The sequence below is a fragment of the Pseudopodoces humilis genome, chromosome 3 (assembly GCF_049639895.1).
Source record: "Pseudopodoces humilis isolate 2021_Gansu_Grassland_sample_001 chromosome 3, ASM4963989v1, whole genome shotgun sequence".
Taxonomy (NCBI): Eukaryota; Metazoa; Chordata; class Aves; order Passeriformes; family Paridae; genus Pseudopodoces; species Pseudopodoces humilis.
This window is the reverse complement of record NC_142202.1, coordinates 35,802,533-35,822,022: the sequence shown is the minus strand read 5'-3', so window position 1 is coordinate 35,822,022 and position 19,490 is coordinate 35,802,533. Positions and strand designations below refer to the sequence as shown.

The following is a 19,490-nucleotide window of genomic DNA, read 5'->3' as shown; positions in this document are numbered from 1 at the left end:
GATGGGAGTCTGTTTTCTGAAAATACCAGATGACTCCACCCTATTTCCTAGGCCCAGCCTGGTCTGCCACTTGGTAGATATCTCCTGCCCGAACTGGGTACCAGCTTGTCCTGAAGCACTTTTGATCAGACAGCTAGTGTTACTGCCAAATATGAATCAATCAAAGCTTGCATTCTCTTTTTTTTTCTGTACATGGCAGGGATTTACCCTTTTTCCAAGAGCTACCATGAAGTCCATAGCAGCAGAAACAAATAACTGAAAAATAGCCTTCATCAATGGTGAAGAGAATGTTTGAGTTACCCAGTATAGCTGAAAAACTAGGATGTGCCTGTGTTGGGACTGTGACAACCGTTGCTTGTGTGGGACCTGTTTGTAAAAGCAACATTGACATTAGGTTGACAGAACTCCTCACCCTCTCCCTAGTGGGAGATGCACAGCACGAGGTTTGGAAAAAAATTGTTTGGAAGAAACAATTCCAAATTGCTCAGGCTGCAATTGTACTTTTGACTGCAATTGTCACGCTACAGTGTATTTGGGAAACCACTGGTCTCAGTACAACTGCATGTGTGCGCTAAGGTTTAGTTGGTCAAAAGCCATTTGCTTGATGATGTACCTTAAACCAGAACTTTACTGACTTCCTCTCCTTTCTGACCTCAGCATGACTGCCTGGTTTTTGTACAGAAAAACTCAAGATAGTATGTACAAGAAGGAAAAGAAATAACCATAAGTGGTAAGAAGGAAAGGGAAATGCCTTGAATGAAGTAGGTTGGAAAGTTTAGTCAGAGCCAAGCTCCTGGTCAGACTCAGCGCACTATGTACCTTGTCCACAAAGTTTGGTTCAATAACATTCTGCTTTTCACTTTGAGCAGCTCCTTCAACAGTGACAAAGAAAATGTTGATCCCTGATTCTCTGGCCAGCCTGGAGGCCTCTTCCACTCGGTCGGTCGGCCACCCATCCACAATCACTACAACCACATTGGGTGCTCCACCTCGGTTTCCATTAGCATCCAAAAAGAAGTTTTTGTTAACAAATGAAAGTGCCTTCCCTGCAATAGAAGAGGAGTTGAGGAGGAGTTATGGATCTGGAAGTACTCTGTCTGATAATATCCCGTGAAATAGTAGGCAGAGAGCTGACTCAGTGTTGGAGGCTGCAGAGAGCTGGGGAAAGCAGTTTCTGTGGCTGTGTAAGCAGGAGGGGACACCACTTTTACTTGGTGCCAGTGCTTCCTGAGCCCTCCTGCACTGAACCCCCTCCCTGTGCCCCAGAGAGGCTGGGGGTGATGAGCTGGGTTAGCAAGGATCCCCAAAGCATTGATGGGAACTGCCTGCAAGGAGACAGGTATGTCCTTCCAACTTGTGATGGATTTGCAGTGCCTGGGATCAGCACACGCAGGTCATGGTCTCTCACCAGTCCTGCCCTAGCAGTAAGCACTCTTCGATCACAGCCTCTGTATCCTGTGAGGAGGTGTGGGCTTGCTATAGCCCAGGATCTGAAGCCCTCTCTGAGCTGAGGATGTGCAAGTAACCCCATCACCTACCAACATTGGAAAGTCCCCCTTTCTGTTGAATTTTCTCGATGGCATTCCTTAGATCCTTGGAGTTGGCATAAGTTTTTAAATTAAATTCTGTGGAAGGGTCGTCACTAGAAGGAGAAATTAGAGCAAATGTCAGTGTTTTGCTTCACATACAACACAAAAGTCATAGGGCTGGTCTGTGTTACCTGGCTCCTGAATGCAAGCTGGAGCGAGACCTTAAGCACGTATCAGCTTAGAGCTACGGCTGCCAGAGCATGCAGTCATGCCCTGTGGCAATGGGAATGTCTGGGAAACTCTTACCCATACTGAACAATGCCCATCAGAGGACCAGCGCTGCCGATGCCAAGGGCTTGAGCCACGTTACCAAGGAATCGCTTCTGGAGCTGAAAGCGGCGTTTGCCAATGCTCCAGCTCCCATCCATTAAGAAGGACAAATCAACTTTGCAATCTGAGGAGAGATAAAGAAACACGGAAGATATTTTTAGTCCTTTCTGATTGCTGTGCTTCTGGCAAGCAGCGAAGGCCTAAAAAGTCTGCATCCAGTGCCTTGTCCTGCTGTGTAAACTCTACAAAAAAGCCTTTGACAAGGACAAGTCACAGCTGGCAGCTCAAGTCTGTCCTACTTGTTGGTAAACACAGTCCTTGGCATGACTTTATCCCATACAACATCTCAGCTTGGCTGTGTGACTAAAGGGCAAGAATCTTTTCACAGGGGTCAGTCTGGGAGCGCTGCATTTTGGGGGCTGGGGAGGTCAGCCCCGCAGGAGCAAGCTGACGTATATCCTGTGCCCTCAGAGCCACATCTTGGGCTCAGCAAGCTTTATTTGCAGCCCAGAGGTGATGGGAGTTTGTAAAACTAGCCATGGTGCTTTTATTTTGTATTTCTGGCCACCTGCAGAGGACAAACTAAGGGGATTTCCTTGGCGATACTTTTTGTGGACTTAATTGATATAATAGACATTACAGGAACAGTTACTGTGTTAATGTTGCTGAGAAGGAAGCTCCTGAAACGTGTGGTGCCTGGGATATGCCTGAGGGGAAAAACACTGGGGGGTCTCTTCAAGGCGATTGCAATCCAGGATTACTGACAACAATCCTGGCAGCTCTGCACTTCTGAATGAGAATTGTTCATCAGTTTCCTTCTGGGCTGGAGCTAACATCAAGGATGATGATTTTGGGATGTTCAGACTGAGTGGGGGGTCTTCTTTTGCATGTTGTTATAGCCTTGTACCCATGTGTGCAGCAGCAGCAGAAGTGTGCTGTTGTGTGTTTCCTCTCTGGGCTGAAAGCAATGTTCTATAAAAGGTATGCCAGCACCTAAACAAACTCTTCCCTTTAATTACATAGATGAACTTCATCTTTGTGCTGCAAATGCTATCTTCATCACTTCCAGCCTGCCTTCACGTTTCTTCAAGTTAGTGGTGAAACATTCATCTTTGGTCTGCAACTGGGAGTGGGATCACAATTTGGCTTAACTAGAGCGCTAATTAACATTTTCCCCCTCCGGCATCTGGGTCATCCCCATCTCTTGATTTCCCTCTGATGATGCCTCCTACCAATCAGACTAGTTTTAACTACTGTGTTTTAATCATTAGGTAGCCTGAAGGCTACAAAGCACCAATTGTTCTTAGATGCCTCCCATCTCATTACCTTCAATTTTTTTCTCCCATAGCTGTCTCTTTTTTCTAATTCTAATAATGCTGAATTACAGGAGCGTAACTGAGAACTGTGTCCGCTCACAGCAGATCGTGAGGCAAGGTCAGGAACCCACAACAAATACCTCAATTAACAGACAAGTTTTCCTGAATTTCTTGTCCTTCAAAGGGAACTAGTTCATGAGATCTACATGAGGAAAGTGGGCAGTTTGTTAGCCAGCAGGGTCTGGGGAGGCAAACATTTACATACACTTATAGACAGACTTGGTTTCTGGGGAGGATTCCGATTCAGTGCTGGGACATGAGAGGGACGCTGCAAGAGCACAGACTAAAGGTGCTTCACAGGGAGGTGAGCACTTTCTGATTTGCATGGAGGCAAGATCTGAATTAAGGCTTTTATGGTCCTAGAGTTATTAGTAGGATGAAATTTTTGTTTCTGGTGTGACTTTTTACAGTTTAACTGCTGGAAACACAGCTGTCCTTGCTGGCATCTCCACTGCACCGAGCTCTGTATTCCTGCAGTGCAATGGGGTCTGTAGGGCAGAGCCTTCCCTTTTTCTTCTTCTCTCCCTTATTTCTGTATCAGTTTCAGGTGTTTTTGACATATTTGATAGGGAAAAGATTTCTTCAAATATTAAGAGGAATTCCTGGGAATACATAGACATTTGGTTCAGTAGTGACTGTAAAGAGTTCAGACAGTGTTCAGCTGCCCAAGGATGGGCAAGAGAGGACCCAGGCACTGTTGGAAGGGTGAACCCTCTCTTTGGGGTGGCTTCTAATGAAGAGGTGGCAGGCAACCCCATCTCTCCACTAAGAACTTGCTTTCTCTTTCTTCTGCTACTTTGGGCCTCAACTAAAGATGGGGTAATGGGTAAATCTGCCTTTATAAAGGGCTATAGAAGATTTTGGACCTGCATTTCCTCTCTGAACTTGAGGGATCCTTGATGTTCCCTCTGCATCCTCTCTCTCCTGGCTGTGGCAGGCGTTGGGTCCCTTTCTCAGGTGGTTTCCTTCCCTCCCACCCACTGCTGTGGGAAGGGTGCCTACACACAGCATAGCCATGGGAGCCTGCCCTGGTCAGCAGGGCTTGTTCATCTGACCCTTGCTGCAGCACACTGTTCTCTACCACCAAAGTACCTGAGGGAAGAAGCTCTGCACGCTGGGAGCATGGAGTTGATACTGCCTGGGAAGAGGTGGTAGGGAGCAGCCATTATCTCGCTGCCCAGGTAAGCTAAATTTTGGCTGTTATTTTCCTTCCCTGTAGAAGCAAAAACCAATTCTGTGTATAAAAGGGGCCAGCAGAGAGTGCTCGCTTTTTCTCTGCAAGGGAAAAATGTGCTCCTGAATTTTTTTAGGCATTCTCAAAAACTTACCTTTTGCTATTTAGTTTTAATACATTCTCTCAATATGTAATTAATATTGTCATTTCATTATGAAGTTAATTCTGAAGTACATACTCTGATTCCCCTGGGAGGTGGATTCCAGCGGCTTTGGATTCAATTCTTCCTTTGAACTGAAGCCTAAAGAGAGAAAAGAAAGGACCTATCAGTGTGTGCTTGGTGCCTGACCTTGCTCTTTAAGAAAATGGACAACAGGATCACTACAGAGACCCCCTGGCCTGAGGATTGATGTGGGAGGGAAACGGGGATGGGGAGGACATCCTTGGAGCTTACCTTTTTCCATCTGCATCACTCTTGGGGTAAAACCGGAACAAAGACATTTCTAGGAACACCACCAAAATCTCTCCTAGCAGCAGCTTTTTGGTGTTGCTCTTTGGGAGTCAGTCCCCTAACTGCAAGGGCTTGGGAGCAGCATGCACAAGTAGTGAGCTCCTCAGGAGCAGAGGCTGGTGGCCATGGTGTGGGATGGTGGCTCCCAGCAGCCTTCCCTGAGAACCAGCACTGTGGTGCCTTACAGTGAGCTGCACAACGTCTGAAGTGGATGAGCAGCAGATTTATCATGTTGTTTTCTGTCTGGAGAGGAAGGCACAGGCAGCAACTTGTTCCAGCTCATCACAGCTGGGGAAGCAATGCAAACCACAGCTCCTCAGGTGCCCCCAGAAGTCTGGGTTATTTTGCAAAGCACAAAAGAAAGAGGGTAACAGAGAACTACGGTTAAGCCAAGGAAAAGTCTCATGGGTTACCAGTGGATTCTAATGAGGTATTTGGGTGGTAGCAGCCTTGAAAATACGAGTTGATGTCCTTGTGAAAGGCACTAACTCACAGGACACCATCAGGCTGGGCTCAAAAGGTCTAAAAATGCTGAAATTCACTCATGACTTGAATGTCTGGCAAGACTTTCCTACAGTCCAGTATCTCCCATCCAAGCAAGGGCAAAGAGATGTTTCTTTTCAGTACAGCATGACAAGATTAAGGAGATTTAGCTGGGATAATCCTCAGAAGAGACAGCAACGATCAGACAAGCTACAAACCGAACACTCACCAGGAAAGCTGTTGGTCTAAAGAACAGCAGAACAGCTTATGATTTTTCTAAACTGCATGTTAGATTTTTAAAGAAAAGTAGGAGGAAGTCTTCCTTAAATCTTCATCCCCAAGTAAGTTGAGGAAAGATTACTGACTTCATAGAAACAGTGAAAAAAGATAATTTTAGAAAGTGCGAGCTTTATAAAGAAAAGTATGAGAAATTACTAGGTACCACAGATTTTGTCTCTCCACAGCAGCCAGCCATGAGCAAGACAAGCATGAGAGCATCAGTGTATGTAAAGGGACATCAGGGAAGGTCACCACCTAAGTATGATGGGAGATGTAACAGCCTAAGCTGGTTTCTGAAGGTATTAAGGACCAAGCCATAATAAGGCAGAGTACTGTGAAGAAAATGGAGGGAGGTACCTGCTCCATCCCCCTCTGTAACCACTCCTATTTCTATTCCAGTTAAGTCTAAAAATTCACCTCTCATAATTGTCAAATACAACATTTTTGAGTCCTTCTAGCTGCATGCTGAATGCTGCACATAGTTTTGGGTCAGGGGCCATGTTTGTATTAAAGGTGAGTATTCAGGACCTGCTGTAAGGCTGACCTGATTGATACCTGATCCCTGCTGGGAGGCTTCAGCACACAGCAGCATCCGTTCTGGACAGGGGTGCTTTGGCTTCTCAGTTTGAAATTTAACTGCCAGTGCAGAAGGTTTCTGCTGCAGGGATTAAACAGAGCTGCTAATAGCAGCACCAAAGCAATAATTTCCCTCTACTTTGCTTGTCCCCAGGCATTTGCTGTTGCCTGTTGCTAGAGTCAGGATGTGGAGCTAGCTGGAGCGCTGTGCTTGGCCTTGTACAGGAGCCCTGAGTGAAGCAGGCAAAGGGCACAAAGAATTGCTCTGCTTTGTTTAAGGCAAGGGTTGGTGATTGCTTTGTGTGTTTTGTTTGAGAATGTCCCTGCCAGGTTAGGAGAGCCCCAGGGCTTTTTGTAACTATGTGGTGCCTACAGTGCCTGCAGACCCACATGCAGCCTTCCTGTGCTCCTACCCAAACTTTGGACAGGATACTTTCTGGGCTGGGAATAGGAGCTCTCCACCCATCCTGCCTCTGGCTCTTGTGACAGAAATGCCTCTCTCCCACAGTTAGTGGAGCTGGCCCTCTTGTGCCAGAGCAGGCAGGATGCATTCAAAAGCAGTCTGGCAAACCCGGCTCCGACTGGCTTAATCCCTTATGGCTGGAGCTGTTGTCCAGCACACTGCTGGCTTGTGCCTCTTGTCTTGTGCACTGGGGATGAGCTCCCGGGCAAGGAACAGGGAAGAGTGCACCTGCTGTTGTGTGTTTGCCCATGGGAGCCCATTTGGATGGGGGAAACACCAGCAGGGAGAGGCAGAGTGGTGGTGCTGGGGCAGCACTGCCTGAGGCTGGCTGCTTGTCCCTGACTGAGGAAAAATTATGTGGAACAGGTTATGTTATCCATCCAGTGATACCTGCTGCAGGAAATATTTCTGACCCCTCTCAGGCCTGAAGGTCTTTCTGATGGGGACCAAACCTGCATTTGAAGGAAGGCAAATCTTGTGCAAGTTTATGGGTAGTTTATCTGGTATGGAAGTTACAGGCAACACGACTTAGCAATGCACAGCCTCTCTTTGTTAACCGCATGGATGACAATGATTGGGTTGTGGTTTTTTGTTTTATGTTTTTTTGGTTTTTTAAATCTGAAATAATCAGCCTGCCTTTCTGACTGTGTATATTTCAGTACAGGCTTTAATTACACAGGCACATAATAGTTCCTCAGCAACAGACCAAAGCCACACTTCATCCTGCAGCCTGCACACTGCATACCTCACATGTGCCAGCTTGGTGTCCCATATGTGCAGTTCCCCCCCACACCTTGCCTTATTTGCAGAACAGAAAGTAGGTGGATTTAACACTGTAGTGAAGTTTGAAATTAACATGTGCCATCCATTTTAGCAACTAAATTGTATATGAAGGATAATTCATAGATAGCTATTTGCCTCTATATCCTGTAAAATTCATATTTATCTACATCCTGTAAAATTCAAATTCTTTTCCCAGGCATACAGCTGACATTAGCTTTGTCAGCATGGAAAACTCAAGTGAAGGCAGTGCAGCATTTTTCATTTTTATTTGTCAGTACAATTATCAGATCTTGAAGGTTGTGGGTCAGCTGGTTGATTTGTGCTTAGTGGAACAATAAGGTCACCCACCAAATACTCTTCACCAGCTAATTGGGGAGGTGGTCAGTCTCTATGGGCCTCCCTGTTCTGCCAGTCCAATTTAATGTTGGTATTGCCATGGGAATTTCAACTTGCTACATGGGCAGTCTACGCCATGCTAATTAAAGTTCCCTTCACTGATTGTCACAGCTGTCCATACTGATTAGACTTCCCATTCATTTAAGTAAGACAGCAGTGATTACATCCATGCCAGAAACCTCTCCTTTGAAGTGACAATCTGAATGCATCAGACTTTATCACACTAGTCTATGCTGGCACTTCAGTTGCTGAGAAACTATTAATACAACGTCCCTTCCCCCATGCCCAACCTTTCATTGCATTTAATGCAATCTGTCATTTTTTGCCTCAAAACATCCCTCTGCACTCTGGCCCTCATGCTGTAGCTTTTCCTGAATAAGCACACTAATGGTTTTGAAGTAAGAAGAATATTCAAGGAAATGGCCTTTGCAAAGGCCACCAGCACAGCCCTCTCCAGCATCAAAACCGGTGGTGAGAAAGACCTCTTATATTGGATGGTCAGGCCCCTTGTAAGAGGGGGAGTACCACATCATGAATTGGTCTGTGTCTTGTGTAGTCTGCTTTTCATGTTCCCAGGGAAAGGGAGCTGTTAAATCTGCAGTTGGGAACTGCTCCTGATTAAGGGTTGCACAAGTCTTGGTCTTGTTGCTACTAGAGCCTGTTACAAATAGGGGGCTTTTCCCTTCACCAGTGCTCATAAAAAAATATTCTTATCTCCATATTGTCAGTTTTTAGGGCTAAAATGCCAGAAAATTTCAATGATGTTCATTATTCTTTACATGTGACATAAAATCTCCTTTTCTTATCTGAATGTCTTCCCTAAGTACAGTGACATTAGGATAATCTGTCATGTTCTTCACTGATTGCAGCTCTAAACTGTGATCTCAGCTGTGGCATTCCTAAAATACCTTCTCATTTACAAATGGATTTCAGTAGCTAGAACCCCTTTTCTGTAGTGTAGCTGCCAACTCTTTCCAGAGCTCATCTCCTCTGCTCAAGAGTGGAGAAAAGCAGGAACTCAAGAGTGACGAAAGCACAGAATAATGTGCTAAGATGTAAACAACATACCTTATTTATAATTGTAAATGCTGAAATTACTTCTTAAAGTGAGATTGTTATCACCAGTGTCATGGGCCTGCTAAATAGATTAAGCTTTTCCCATATGCGATGGAAACCATTTATTCCCAGACTAGTTACTAGATGCTTTAAATATTTACCTGTGTCAAAAAGGCTCAGTCCAGGTTTCCATGAGTCTATTTCCATTGCTTTCACACATGGAAGAGAAAAAAACAACAACACAAACTGTTACTGATAATAGTGCAAATACTAGAGATCAGAAAGTTCTGACTCAATTTAGAAAGGTCGGTTTAGACAATAACTTACATTAACAACTTAGGAGCTGAGGAAATCAGTAAACCTGTGAACTTTTATGTGCACATTTCAAGACATAATTAGGAGCCTTGTATCACTGCCCTTAGAGCACTAACCTTTTTCAAGGTTTTAAATACACCTCTCTAGATCTGCTTTGGTCTTGTTCCTCTAGATTGCATTGATATTGATGCACAGACCTTTTCTTGGTTTAGGTTGTTTTTCACTGGAAATCTGTGAGTACCTCTGACCTACAGATTTCTCTATCCCCTCAGCCCACCCAAACACAAAGATGTTGTCCAAAAATTGCTTGCCACCTGTTAGGCATGGATAGCTTCATCAAAATTGCTGCCTTTATAAATAAACCCCAAAATGTCTTTGTTTTTGGAACCTGCTGAAAGATGTTTCCAAAAAGTGGTGTTTTACTCTGGGTTGCAGTCAGATGAATGCCCTTGCAGCTGACTAGGACAGAAACAGTTACTGGGAATCCCAGGAAACAAAGATTTAAGTCTACTGAAGACCTGATAAACTGCACAGAGCTGGTGTATGCTTGACTAGAGCCAGTGGGTGAACTACAATGTAGGCTTCAACAAAGTTATGCATGGGCTTGCCAGTGTCCTACAGCCTAGAGAGAGCACTGACCTTGTCCTTAGGTTGCCTTTCCCGTGAGGAGCTATCAGCTTCTCTTTGGGAGGGAGACTTGTTGGATGGGACTAATGGCTGAATGAAGTGTGGGGTCTCCCTTTGGGTAGGAGGAACCCTGTCATGTTTCATGCTAGGGTGATTTCCCTCCTTATGCTACTTAAACCCCCTATGAAGGGTCAAAGGTCCTAAAAACTGAGGAAAGCAGAAGGCTAAGTCAATCATGATGCACACAGGTTTTTTTTGTGATTTTGCTTAGGAGGAGGAATCAGGTAAAGGAAGAGCAGACCTGAGTAATGGGAAAAGAAACAAGAGGAAAACCAGGAGGAAAGTGAAATTACTATTTTTATAACTAGGACAATTTGTTTTTCCTCACTTTAAGATGCCCATAAAAATGGGGGTTGATTTTTAAAATGCTCCAAGACTGGTCTCTTTGAAAAGGAGAAAGACACCACCACCAAAACTCTTCAGTATAATTGCCTTGAAAAACATTCTTGAAAACTCATGACTAAGTGAGTATGTGACTTCAAGAGAGTGCATTGTGCATTGCACAAGTAACTGGTGTGTTGGGGAAGGTGCTTTCCCAGCACACCTTTATGGTAAACTGAGCTGATGAGAGGAAGTTCCTCAACATCACAGCCAAATGCTCAGAACTGACCGCTGTTGTTTGCACACACTTGGTGGGATCAAGAAGAACAAACTGCCTTTCCAAGAAAGCAAGGAGCTGTTCAGCAATCTTCTTTTGATTGTTAGAAAAACTGGCTGCTTGAAAGCAGCACATCTGAGCTGCCACATTCTGGACTGAAAAAAGGATCAGGACTTACTAGGAATACAGAAAATATGTACTTGTATTTATTTTCCTTCTTGTTCTGTGAGGAAGAAAACAGAATGATTTATGATGGGGAAGTTGTGCCTTTTATTCACTTTAGGGTGACCTTAAGGTGTCTTAAGCAATTAAGTGGGATCAAACACTGACTTTGATTTAAGTAAGACCCAGCAATATTCTCCTGTTTTTCTGGCAAAGATTTGGCTAGCCTGAGAATTAGCCAGCACATCCTTTGGAATGGCCAAAATGTATAAAAAAGACAAACACAGATGGAAAGCAGAAAGAAGAGAAATAGATTGAAATGAGGAGTAGAAGAAAAATGAGGGAATGGAGTACATCTTAGGACAAATGCATTTTAAATATGCTGCAACTAGGTCAACTACAAATTGTAGTTTTGACCAGGAGATTGCTGGGTGAGATTACTTGGCAGGAATTGTCTGGGAAGATAATAACATATCCTGTATAATCACATCCTCTAACCTCTGTGTGAATGACCATTTGGCTCTTCCCTGCTGCAATACTCCTCCTGTGATTCCCAGTTCTCACAGAGCCCTCAGGGCCCTGGGACACCTTCATCTGCTGGAATCTCTCCCTCCCCAGTGGGTTTGGCTGCCTGTGCCGGAGGTCAGCACTAGCACAGCACAGCACTTGCCTTGGCCAGGGCTGTGGGTGAGAAGGGGCTGTGGGAAACATCGTGGGACAGCACAGAGGGGCACACCCTCGCCTTTGCTCCTTGCACCTGTGCCTTGCTGCCTTCACTCAGACCTTGCCTCACTTCTCTGGTGCTCTGCCTCAGCTGGTCAGACCTGCCTCGTTGCTGGGGGCTTTCCTGGCAGCCTGGGCTTTCAGGTTATCCTGGGAACCACCACAGGACCTGCTCTGCTGCTCTTGTTGGGGCTTTGTGGGCAGCCTCAGTACAGCCCTGCGTGTCTTGCTGCAACCCGGCTCCCATCCCGCACCCCACCCTGGGTGCTCCCCGACAAAATCTGTCTCTGGGAAATGCTGCTGTCCATCAAGGGAGAGTTAGTGTTTGGTATGTGTGCTGAGGGCTCTGGAGCCCCTGGGAAGCTGTTGTAGGCCTTGCAAAATGCCTGCTAGGGAAGGGCCAATTGCACTGCCAGGAAGAGAACGGTCCAGGTGAGGTTTCTACCCCCAGTATGAGAAGCAACCTCTGCTTTCACTGTCAGCCTAGAGGCTTCTGGGAACCACAGGGACAAAAACGTAGCTCTACCAGAGACCTGATGGGCTGCACAGAGCTGGTTGTTTGTTTCCTGTTTTGACTAACAAATAAGAAAAATTGAAAACATTTTGTAGATGTTGATTCCCACGGCCTGAAACAACAGGTCACCAGTGACCGAGCTTTCCTTTGCCTTTCCCTTTCAGGGAGCTGCTAGCTGGCGTTCAGTGCAAGAGTCTTGTCCTGGTCCTCCTCCAGGATGCAGGAAAACAATGTGCAGTACAAGGGCTAATTCATGGTTGCTAAAACTATTAAAGAGAGTGGAAAATCTGCTGCTAGTAGTCTTGCTCACCCAGGTGGACTGGAGCGCTAGCAGCCCTCTGGAAGGCAGCAAAAGGCTCTTGGCGCTGAGCACCTGCATGATCAGACAAAGAGGCAAGAGGTTAAATAACATAAAATGTTATAAAATACTTCTATAAATTATTTTAGACTACTGCTTTGAGAGCAATTCCATGTTTAATCAATGTTGTTTACTTTCTTCCTTAAAAGTTACACCATTGTCATGCAATGACTACTGTGATATCTTCTCTCACTGCAGCCTGTTATGAACATGGTTAGGAGGGAAAATCAGTGTGTTACTGCCTGACTTGGTAGATGTAAGTGGTAAAAATATCTGTGGGGAGGAAATAGAGGAGGATTGTAGTGCCTTTACTTGCATTGTGTCGTAAAATATTCCTGACACTTGCAAAGGTGGAAGTGCCCCTGAATGCTTTGAAAATATCATATGGATTAGCACATGGAACTTAAACACAAGGTTTTCTAGTATTTGAGCAGTACAAATCTACTGGTTGTTGTTAAATTAAAACATACCTGTGTTCTGTCCTCTTCCTTGTGCAGCCTGAACCTGTCCTAAGTAGACATCAAAGTGGAAAAGTGTGATTTATTACACCATGTTTGATTCAGTACTACTGCTACCTAGCTTTTTCACTGAGTCTCAGTTTATAGCTGGCAGAATTAATGGTTCATATATAGACTTGTCATTAATAGATTTTTCTTAGATGTTAACTATATATTTTGAGCCTGCTTAAAAAGGGATTGTCCTTCTCTGTCTGTCATACAGATTAGCCTTGTTAATGTTCCCTTCAGTTATGGATATTACTTCTACAGGTCTCTGGTCTGCATTTAAAAGATCTGCAGTTACTTCTGTGATTTGCTTTCCTTTGTAATTTTCTTTCTCTCACTCACACTGGTGATCTGTGTTTATATCTATTTCAGTACCATCCAATTGTCCTGATTGTGTGAGGAAGGTTTTAACCCCAAGCCCAAAACAACACCCCAGACCAGACACTACCCTTTCTGCAGAGATTAAGTGGATATGAGCAAGCAGGCAGACTGTAAGTAATGAGACAATGGAAAAATAATGTGGGAGAATTCATGTGTCTGACATGTCTTCTACACAAAAAGGTTTCTTTTAAAGGTGATTGGGTTATTAAATTCCCATTGTTCAAAAATACTAAAGGCTCAAAGCATTTGCAGATGAAAACTGTGTCTTTAATCATGCCTTTCATTTCCTTAATTATTCTTAAGAAGCCTGTTAACAAACTTATCCTTTAACAAGCCTTTATTCATTAGTTTTCCCAGAAAGATTAATTTGAAAGCCTGGTGAAATCAGTGGGAATGTTCTAGCTGACTCTGTGAACACTGGACAGGGGCCCAGGAGGCTATTTTATCAATAAGATGTCATCAATGAGACCATTTTGAATGCCTGTCTCAGAAAACAGGAATTGCTGCTCCTTGGGAACTTGACATTGCAAAATTAGGTGACAGTAAGTAGCTTGTGTTTGACCCAAACTTGAACCTTCAGGGCCACTAGAAGCCCTTTGATGGGATTTCTAGGAGCTGTCCTGAGAGACCTTGTAAACTCCAGATGCCAGAGAGATCCTGTTTATGAAAGTTACGGGCTCATCTGCCAAAACTGGCAAGGCTTTTAAACTCTAAGCTTGTAAGGCTCCAGATGGACCACAGCTATACCAGGCTGAGTGTTCAGATTTCGGAGGGAAAATCTGTGTGTGCAGAAGTCAGTGCTGTATGGGATTGTGCAGGGCAGGCTTTACACACAGGAGATCGGTATGTGCCAAAGTGGTGGTAGAAAATTAACTCTGAGTCTCAGAGCTGCCCTTGTTTCATGTTTGCCATGACTGAGCCCCAATGTGTATCTAACACCCTTTACAAGGTCAGCAGAAACAGAGTACAAGAGGGTAAAAGAGAGATTACCTCTGTCTCCAAGTATTTTATGCCACATTTAAATTTTAATTTGATGTTAGCAATGTGGACTTCTGTCTATGCACCTTTTGGCTGGGCTGTGGGGCTGCTCCCTCTTGCTGTATCTCCCAAAGGCACATTACCCCATCCCTGCAGGAAGCTGCTTTCTGCCATGCTTTTGTTGGCTGGGGCAAACATGGTAGTGGTAGAGGAGGAAGAGTCAGAATTTCACTTCCAGGTTGCAAGGCTTGTTCTTCCTTCAAATCTGAGTTGCCAGTGAGGCTGTGGTATGGGAATGTATGTTCATTAGAACAGAGAGCTGTGAAAACTGGGGGCCAAGCTGGGCCTAGGACAAGTCTGTAACAAACTGGGGATGTACAGTCACTGAGCAAATTCCAAGAACTGGGTCAAAAATCAAAGTAATAGGGAAGAGAAACCTTGGTTGGGAGCAAGTGCTGTGGTGAGCAGGGAGGCATGGAGACAGGAAATGGTGGGAGCAGCAGTTTATATGCAGTTTAGAGTGAACCCTGTAAATAACAATAACTGATTGGAGAAAAAAAAGGAGCTGCTCTGTGCACAAAACATGCCTGGCCATCTGCAACTTGGTCAGCACCCTTGATCGGCTTAAGTAGTCAGGGATAACTTGGGGAGAAAGGCAGCATCTGAAAATAAACACCAGCTGTTCTCCCTGGTGCCAGGATGGAATGTTTGTCCAGCACTTCTGAGGACATGAGCTCTACTGGTCTTCCTGATGGAGAAGAGTGTTCAATGCCCTTTCTGTCACTTACTCTACTATTGACTGATGTCTTTTCAATACTCTTCTATTAAGTCACAGCTGGGGATGAAGTCGGTGTAGTGTACCGTGGTAGGCAGTGCCCAGCTCAGAGTCCTGGTCTGAAAAGAAGTGCAACCATTGAACCCATCTGGACACAGAGGGCAGGAAAGCACCTCCTCACCTGAGGATACTCAGGCAATCACTTATGATTGCAGCATTCACAGAAGCACTGGATTTAGTCCCAACCCTCATCTAGGGTCCAAGCAGCTGTGCAAGACAGGATTGAAGAGCTGGGATGGGAGAGAACAAGCGAGCTTGTGGCTCTTGGGAGTGTGCTGGGTTGATGCTGTTGGACAGAGGCAGAAGCCCTAGTAGGGCAGGAAGGAACCAGCTGCCATATGGCACACCAGTCACATTAGTGTTTTCTCATTCAGCAGTTTTGGCACATCAAGTCTTTGAAGGAGGGGTCTGGCAATGGAGCAGTCTCCATTATTTTATCTGTTATTCTGTCCTTAACAAACAGAAGATAAAGGGGAAGGAACAGCAAGAACTAGGGCAGCAGTTTTGCCCCTGCTTTCATGGTCTAATCTGCAAGTCCTGCTTTTCTTTTGCTCCTGTGAGCTCTTGCCAGGACCAGTGGCTGGAAATGGAAATGTTGTGTTCATTCTGACTGTGCTCTGTTTCATAGCTATTTACTTTTGAGGTGTCTTTTGCAGGCAAACTACCAATTCACAGTGAGAGGTAGATTTGTGAGTCTCTGAGAGCCAGGACAGACAGGAGAACATTTGATTCTGTTCAGTCAGCCAAACTCTGGTTAAGTTTATAATAATACTTAATTAATTAAGTTTATTATAATAATTAAGTTTATAATAATGTTATAATAATAACAGCCAGAAACTCTGGTTCTAATATGTCTGGAATAATAGCAGTGGATCCTAAAGGCTCCTCAGACAGAGAAAACTGCTTTATGGCCATGACATCAAAACTGTATTTGTGCTTTATGTATTTTTTTTTTAATTTATACAGTTCTTCTCTTTCAGAATCAAGAAGAGTTCAGGAGAATTCAGGAAGCTAGATATCAGGTACTGACATGCTGAACATAGTCCTAGAAATTAAGTCTGTGAAATCAGAAGTGGGTCTCTACCACTGCAGCTCACAAAAACCTATTCTTAGCTCTGATCACTTTAATATTTTGGGAATTAATTTATGCTTAGAACTTCAGTAAAGAAAATTATGAAGAAAGATGGATCCAAATTGCAATTAAGTAACCACTGAATACATTGGAAAATTTGTTTTGGGGTTGTTGGTTGGTTTTTGGTTTGGTTTTGTTTTGTTTGGGTTTTTTTTTTTTTTCCTCAGGTTTTTGACTAAATTATTTGTCTTATTGAAGACAAATACAATCTTCCCACTGATTTCAGTGTTGCCAAAACTTTGCTCTCAACATGCATCTCTTCCTGACTGGGGAACCTGGAACAGGCTGAGGTTTACGGCTAATTGCTAGTAAAGACAGTGAAGGCTTCCTCTGTGCTCAGCCTGTGGGAATAGGAAATAGAAAAGAAAGCAACAAGCAGAACCAAGTTAACAGGCACATTAGGTACTGAATGATGCATATTTCCACAGAATTTAAACCCCTTTGAATTGGGCAGTCACTTCTGTAAATACTGCCATGGACATACCTACCTGCACATCTGTCTTGGTAAGATTAACCCCTTCAGCCCCTGCCTTTATTCTCCACTCACAACTGAATTTTACTCAATTATTCTTCCCCTCAAGATCTGAATTACCCAAAAGATACTTGCCCTGCCATGTTCTTGGCTGTGAACTACTTGGCAGTGGGGATGACTGCAGTAATGTATGTGAGAGGAAAGCTGAGTTGAAAGAACTCAGAAATAGCTATGGAGCATGAAAGCTAATGATAGCCCAGCTCCCTTTTCACTCAAAAGCAATCATATCCCCATGCTCAGAACCTTTCAAACAGTTGAAAATATTCTCCTTTTCTTGACTGCACAGCTGAGCAATTGCACAGTGTATGGAAAAACACCTCTATATACTTGCATTGCAGGCTGTGGGCTGGACTGGGAGCAGCTCCTGGGCCGAGGTGCAGAGCTCTGAGCAGCCACCATTCTGCTGTCAATAACAAGTGGCAAGCCAGGAATAACATCACATGTATGCCAGGCTCAGAACCACTGCCTGAGGTTTTTGAGAGAAGAGTGCTTTAACGTTTGTCAGCATTTCAGAGCTTTCCGCCCTAAGCTTAGATAGCTATGCCGATCTCTGCATCGTGTATTTTGCAACTCAATCAAGTCTCCCTTTGAAAGAGTATGACAGAAGGAAGCAATAGGAAAACATGATTCAAACAGCAAAATCTTTGTCTCAAGTTTTGCAAAACCCAGCTTTTGTCACAGCTGAAATGGGCAGATACTCACTAGAAAGGCTTCCTCAGAACCATGGGTGATCAGCATCTTTGACATTCAGGACAAGCGTCTGTTTTTCAGTTTAAATTCAGACTTGGATTCAGTCATTGAGTTTGCTGATGCTTGAAAGGTTATGGAATCATTGCTGCCCTGAAATACACTGCTGCATGCCTTGTGGCATGCTTACTTCACCATACTTACTTGCTGCTGCAGCTACCACAGATGCGTACGCTGGGTGGACGCTGCTAGAACCTAAAAATAAGAGATTTTAATTTTCAACTATTGAAGCAAAACCCTACAGTGCTAATGAATAATAATAAATTAAGAAGGGAAGATTAAGGAAAAATCAGGTGTGAAAAAAAAGTATGAGAATTCCTTCACAGTGCTTTAATCTTTAAAATTCAAAAGTTGTTACAAAAAATAGATTACAACTTTAATCTATTGAAAGTTATCACAAAATGAATTCTAAAATGAGTCTTCACCTATCTGTTGAACTCTCAATCTAGACATGAGAATCAAAGAATTATTTATTGACTTCTATGCCTGAAAATCTTCACAGCATTTGGGGATGGAGAGCTTACTCTCACATGAATTGGTCTGCTCGACTTACATATTTTTTCCCACTCCTAGTATTTCTACATTGAATTACTGAACTCATGATCCTCTAAATCATGGTATATCCAGCTGTATGTCTTGCTCCTTAAATTTTAGGAAAGCTGTCAGTCCAGAGGAAAGCAATGCAAACATCCATGCTACTGACCCATATCTCTGACCCTGTGCAGTCCAGGTCTAGTCTTGGCTGGAGCTGCTGTGGTTCTGGCTGCTGCAGTTGTTGTGGTTAGCTGTGGCACTGTGGTGGAAGGATCTGTCATCGTGGTCGTCGGTGTGGGGGTTGTCGTGGCCATTTGTGTGGCTGGGGTCGGCACTGGAGTTGTCTGATACTCTTTGTGGACTGTGTCCCCTGTAGGAATATTGACATATCACTGTGGCTGGATACGTGGCATGGATGGAAACATCAGCAGAAGCGCCCGATGTTTAAGGTAACCCAGAAATTGGCATTCTCTTCAGGATGCCTACAAGCATCGTCATCTGTGGAGCCATCAGGCCTTCATTGTGGATGTGTAGTGCAGGTGCCTGTGTGAAGCTCTGCTCAACAGCCTGTTGCAGCATTAATGCTCCCCCTACATTTTTCTGCTTTGGCCAGGAACATTTATCAAACTGACAGATGTCTCAGACCTATGAAATGGTTCAACCAGCCAGTTGCAGATTCTGTTTTGGCATCATCTTTTCTCAGTGTAATTAAGCACTTAGAATGTCCATAATTTATATGGAAATCAGCTGGCATCTGGTAGTAAAGATGGCCAATCTGAGTCATAGACCAGAAAAAAATTGCAGCACTGAAATGTTTTTGACAGAAGGACAAATTTCAGATAAAGATGATTAGGGGGAGTGGGTTAGAGCCAGAGCAGGGAGCATCAGGGCTTTGGCTGAGGGGAGTGGGGGAGAGCACCACCTGGAAGGTGCCAATCTTTTCTAAGTTTGACTCATCTCACAGTTGCTACTACTTTTAAAATGTGTCATCTGTTGTGAGAACAGACAATTCTAGTTGCAAAATATACATCCTAAATATCCTTATAAAAAATTGTCAACATGCTTAGGTTCTTCCAAGTCATTTTCTCAAAAAAAGGTTCTTCACCACTATCTTTTCCATCTAGCTACAAAAAACTGCCCTGAAATATCTTCCATGTAAACTTCAGTCTTGCTCCTTTCCTCCCTGCTGATAGCCCTGGGGATGGCCTGACACCCTGTCTACACTGGAAGGGAATGGTGCACACTCTATTCACTGCTGCACAACACAAGCTTGTATTTTATTGCTATTTCTGGATGTTGTCCTTTTGGAAGGCATCACTGTGAAACTGTCTGGTGGATTAATTATCACCTAATGCCAGGCAGTGAAAAACTCAGATCTCAGACAGTTTTAATGGAATAATGCTGAAAGAGGGCTCAGAAGAAAAACAAAACAACTCAGCTGAAAAAATTCAGCATGAATGGCTCTTTTTGGGCTGAACAGTGCACTGTTCCATAAAACTGCTAAAAGAAAGAAAACAGAGGGCACAGTGAGTCTT

General features: G+C 44.1%; 2 protein-coding genes across 9 annotated transcripts in view; one reads left to right on the top strand and one right to left on the bottom strand.

Moving 5' to 3' along the window:
• STRN (striatin) overlaps window positions 1–19,490 on the top strand; it is a 136,934-nt gene that overhangs the window by 77,139 nt on the left and 40,305 nt on the right. For 5 of the 7 annotated variants that reach the window (XR_015772153.1, XR_015772152.1, XR_015772158.1 and 2 more), the window contains 3 exons: window positions 13,189–13,307; window positions 15,991–16,032; window positions 18,332–18,404. The exons of 1 other annotated variant lie outside the window; for it this stretch is intronic. The gene's annotated coding sequence lies outside the window, so the exon portion shown is untranslated. The remainder of the gene's footprint in view (window positions 1–13,188; window positions 13,308–15,990; window positions 16,033–18,331; window positions 18,405–19,490) is intronic. One more of the 7 variants, XR_015772154.1, reaches the window with a different exon arrangement.
• The window catches only part of VIT (vitrin), a 52,656-nt gene that overhangs the window by 5,386 nt on the left and 27,780 nt on the right, over window positions 1–19,490 (bottom strand). Inside the window, exons 8-16 of one of the 2 annotated variants that reach the window (XM_088052828.1) lie at window positions 18,125–18,325; window positions 17,566–17,616; window positions 12,784–12,822; window positions 12,266–12,328; window positions 9,118–9,165; window positions 4,648–4,710; window positions 1,836–1,983; window positions 1,539–1,642; window positions 820–1,046 (exon numbers count right to left, since the gene is read on the bottom strand). In XM_088052828.1, coding sequence (XP_087908954.1) covers window positions 820–1,046; window positions 1,539–1,642; window positions 1,836–1,983; window positions 4,648–4,710; window positions 9,118–9,165; window positions 12,266–12,328; window positions 12,784–12,822; window positions 17,566–17,616; window positions 18,125–18,325 — 944 coding nt within the window. The remainder of the gene's footprint in view (window positions 1–819; window positions 1,047–1,538; window positions 1,643–1,835; window positions 1,984–4,647; window positions 4,711–9,117; window positions 9,166–12,265; window positions 12,329–12,783; window positions 12,823–17,565; window positions 17,617–18,124; window positions 18,326–19,490) is intronic. The other variant, XM_088052829.1, reaches the window with a different exon arrangement.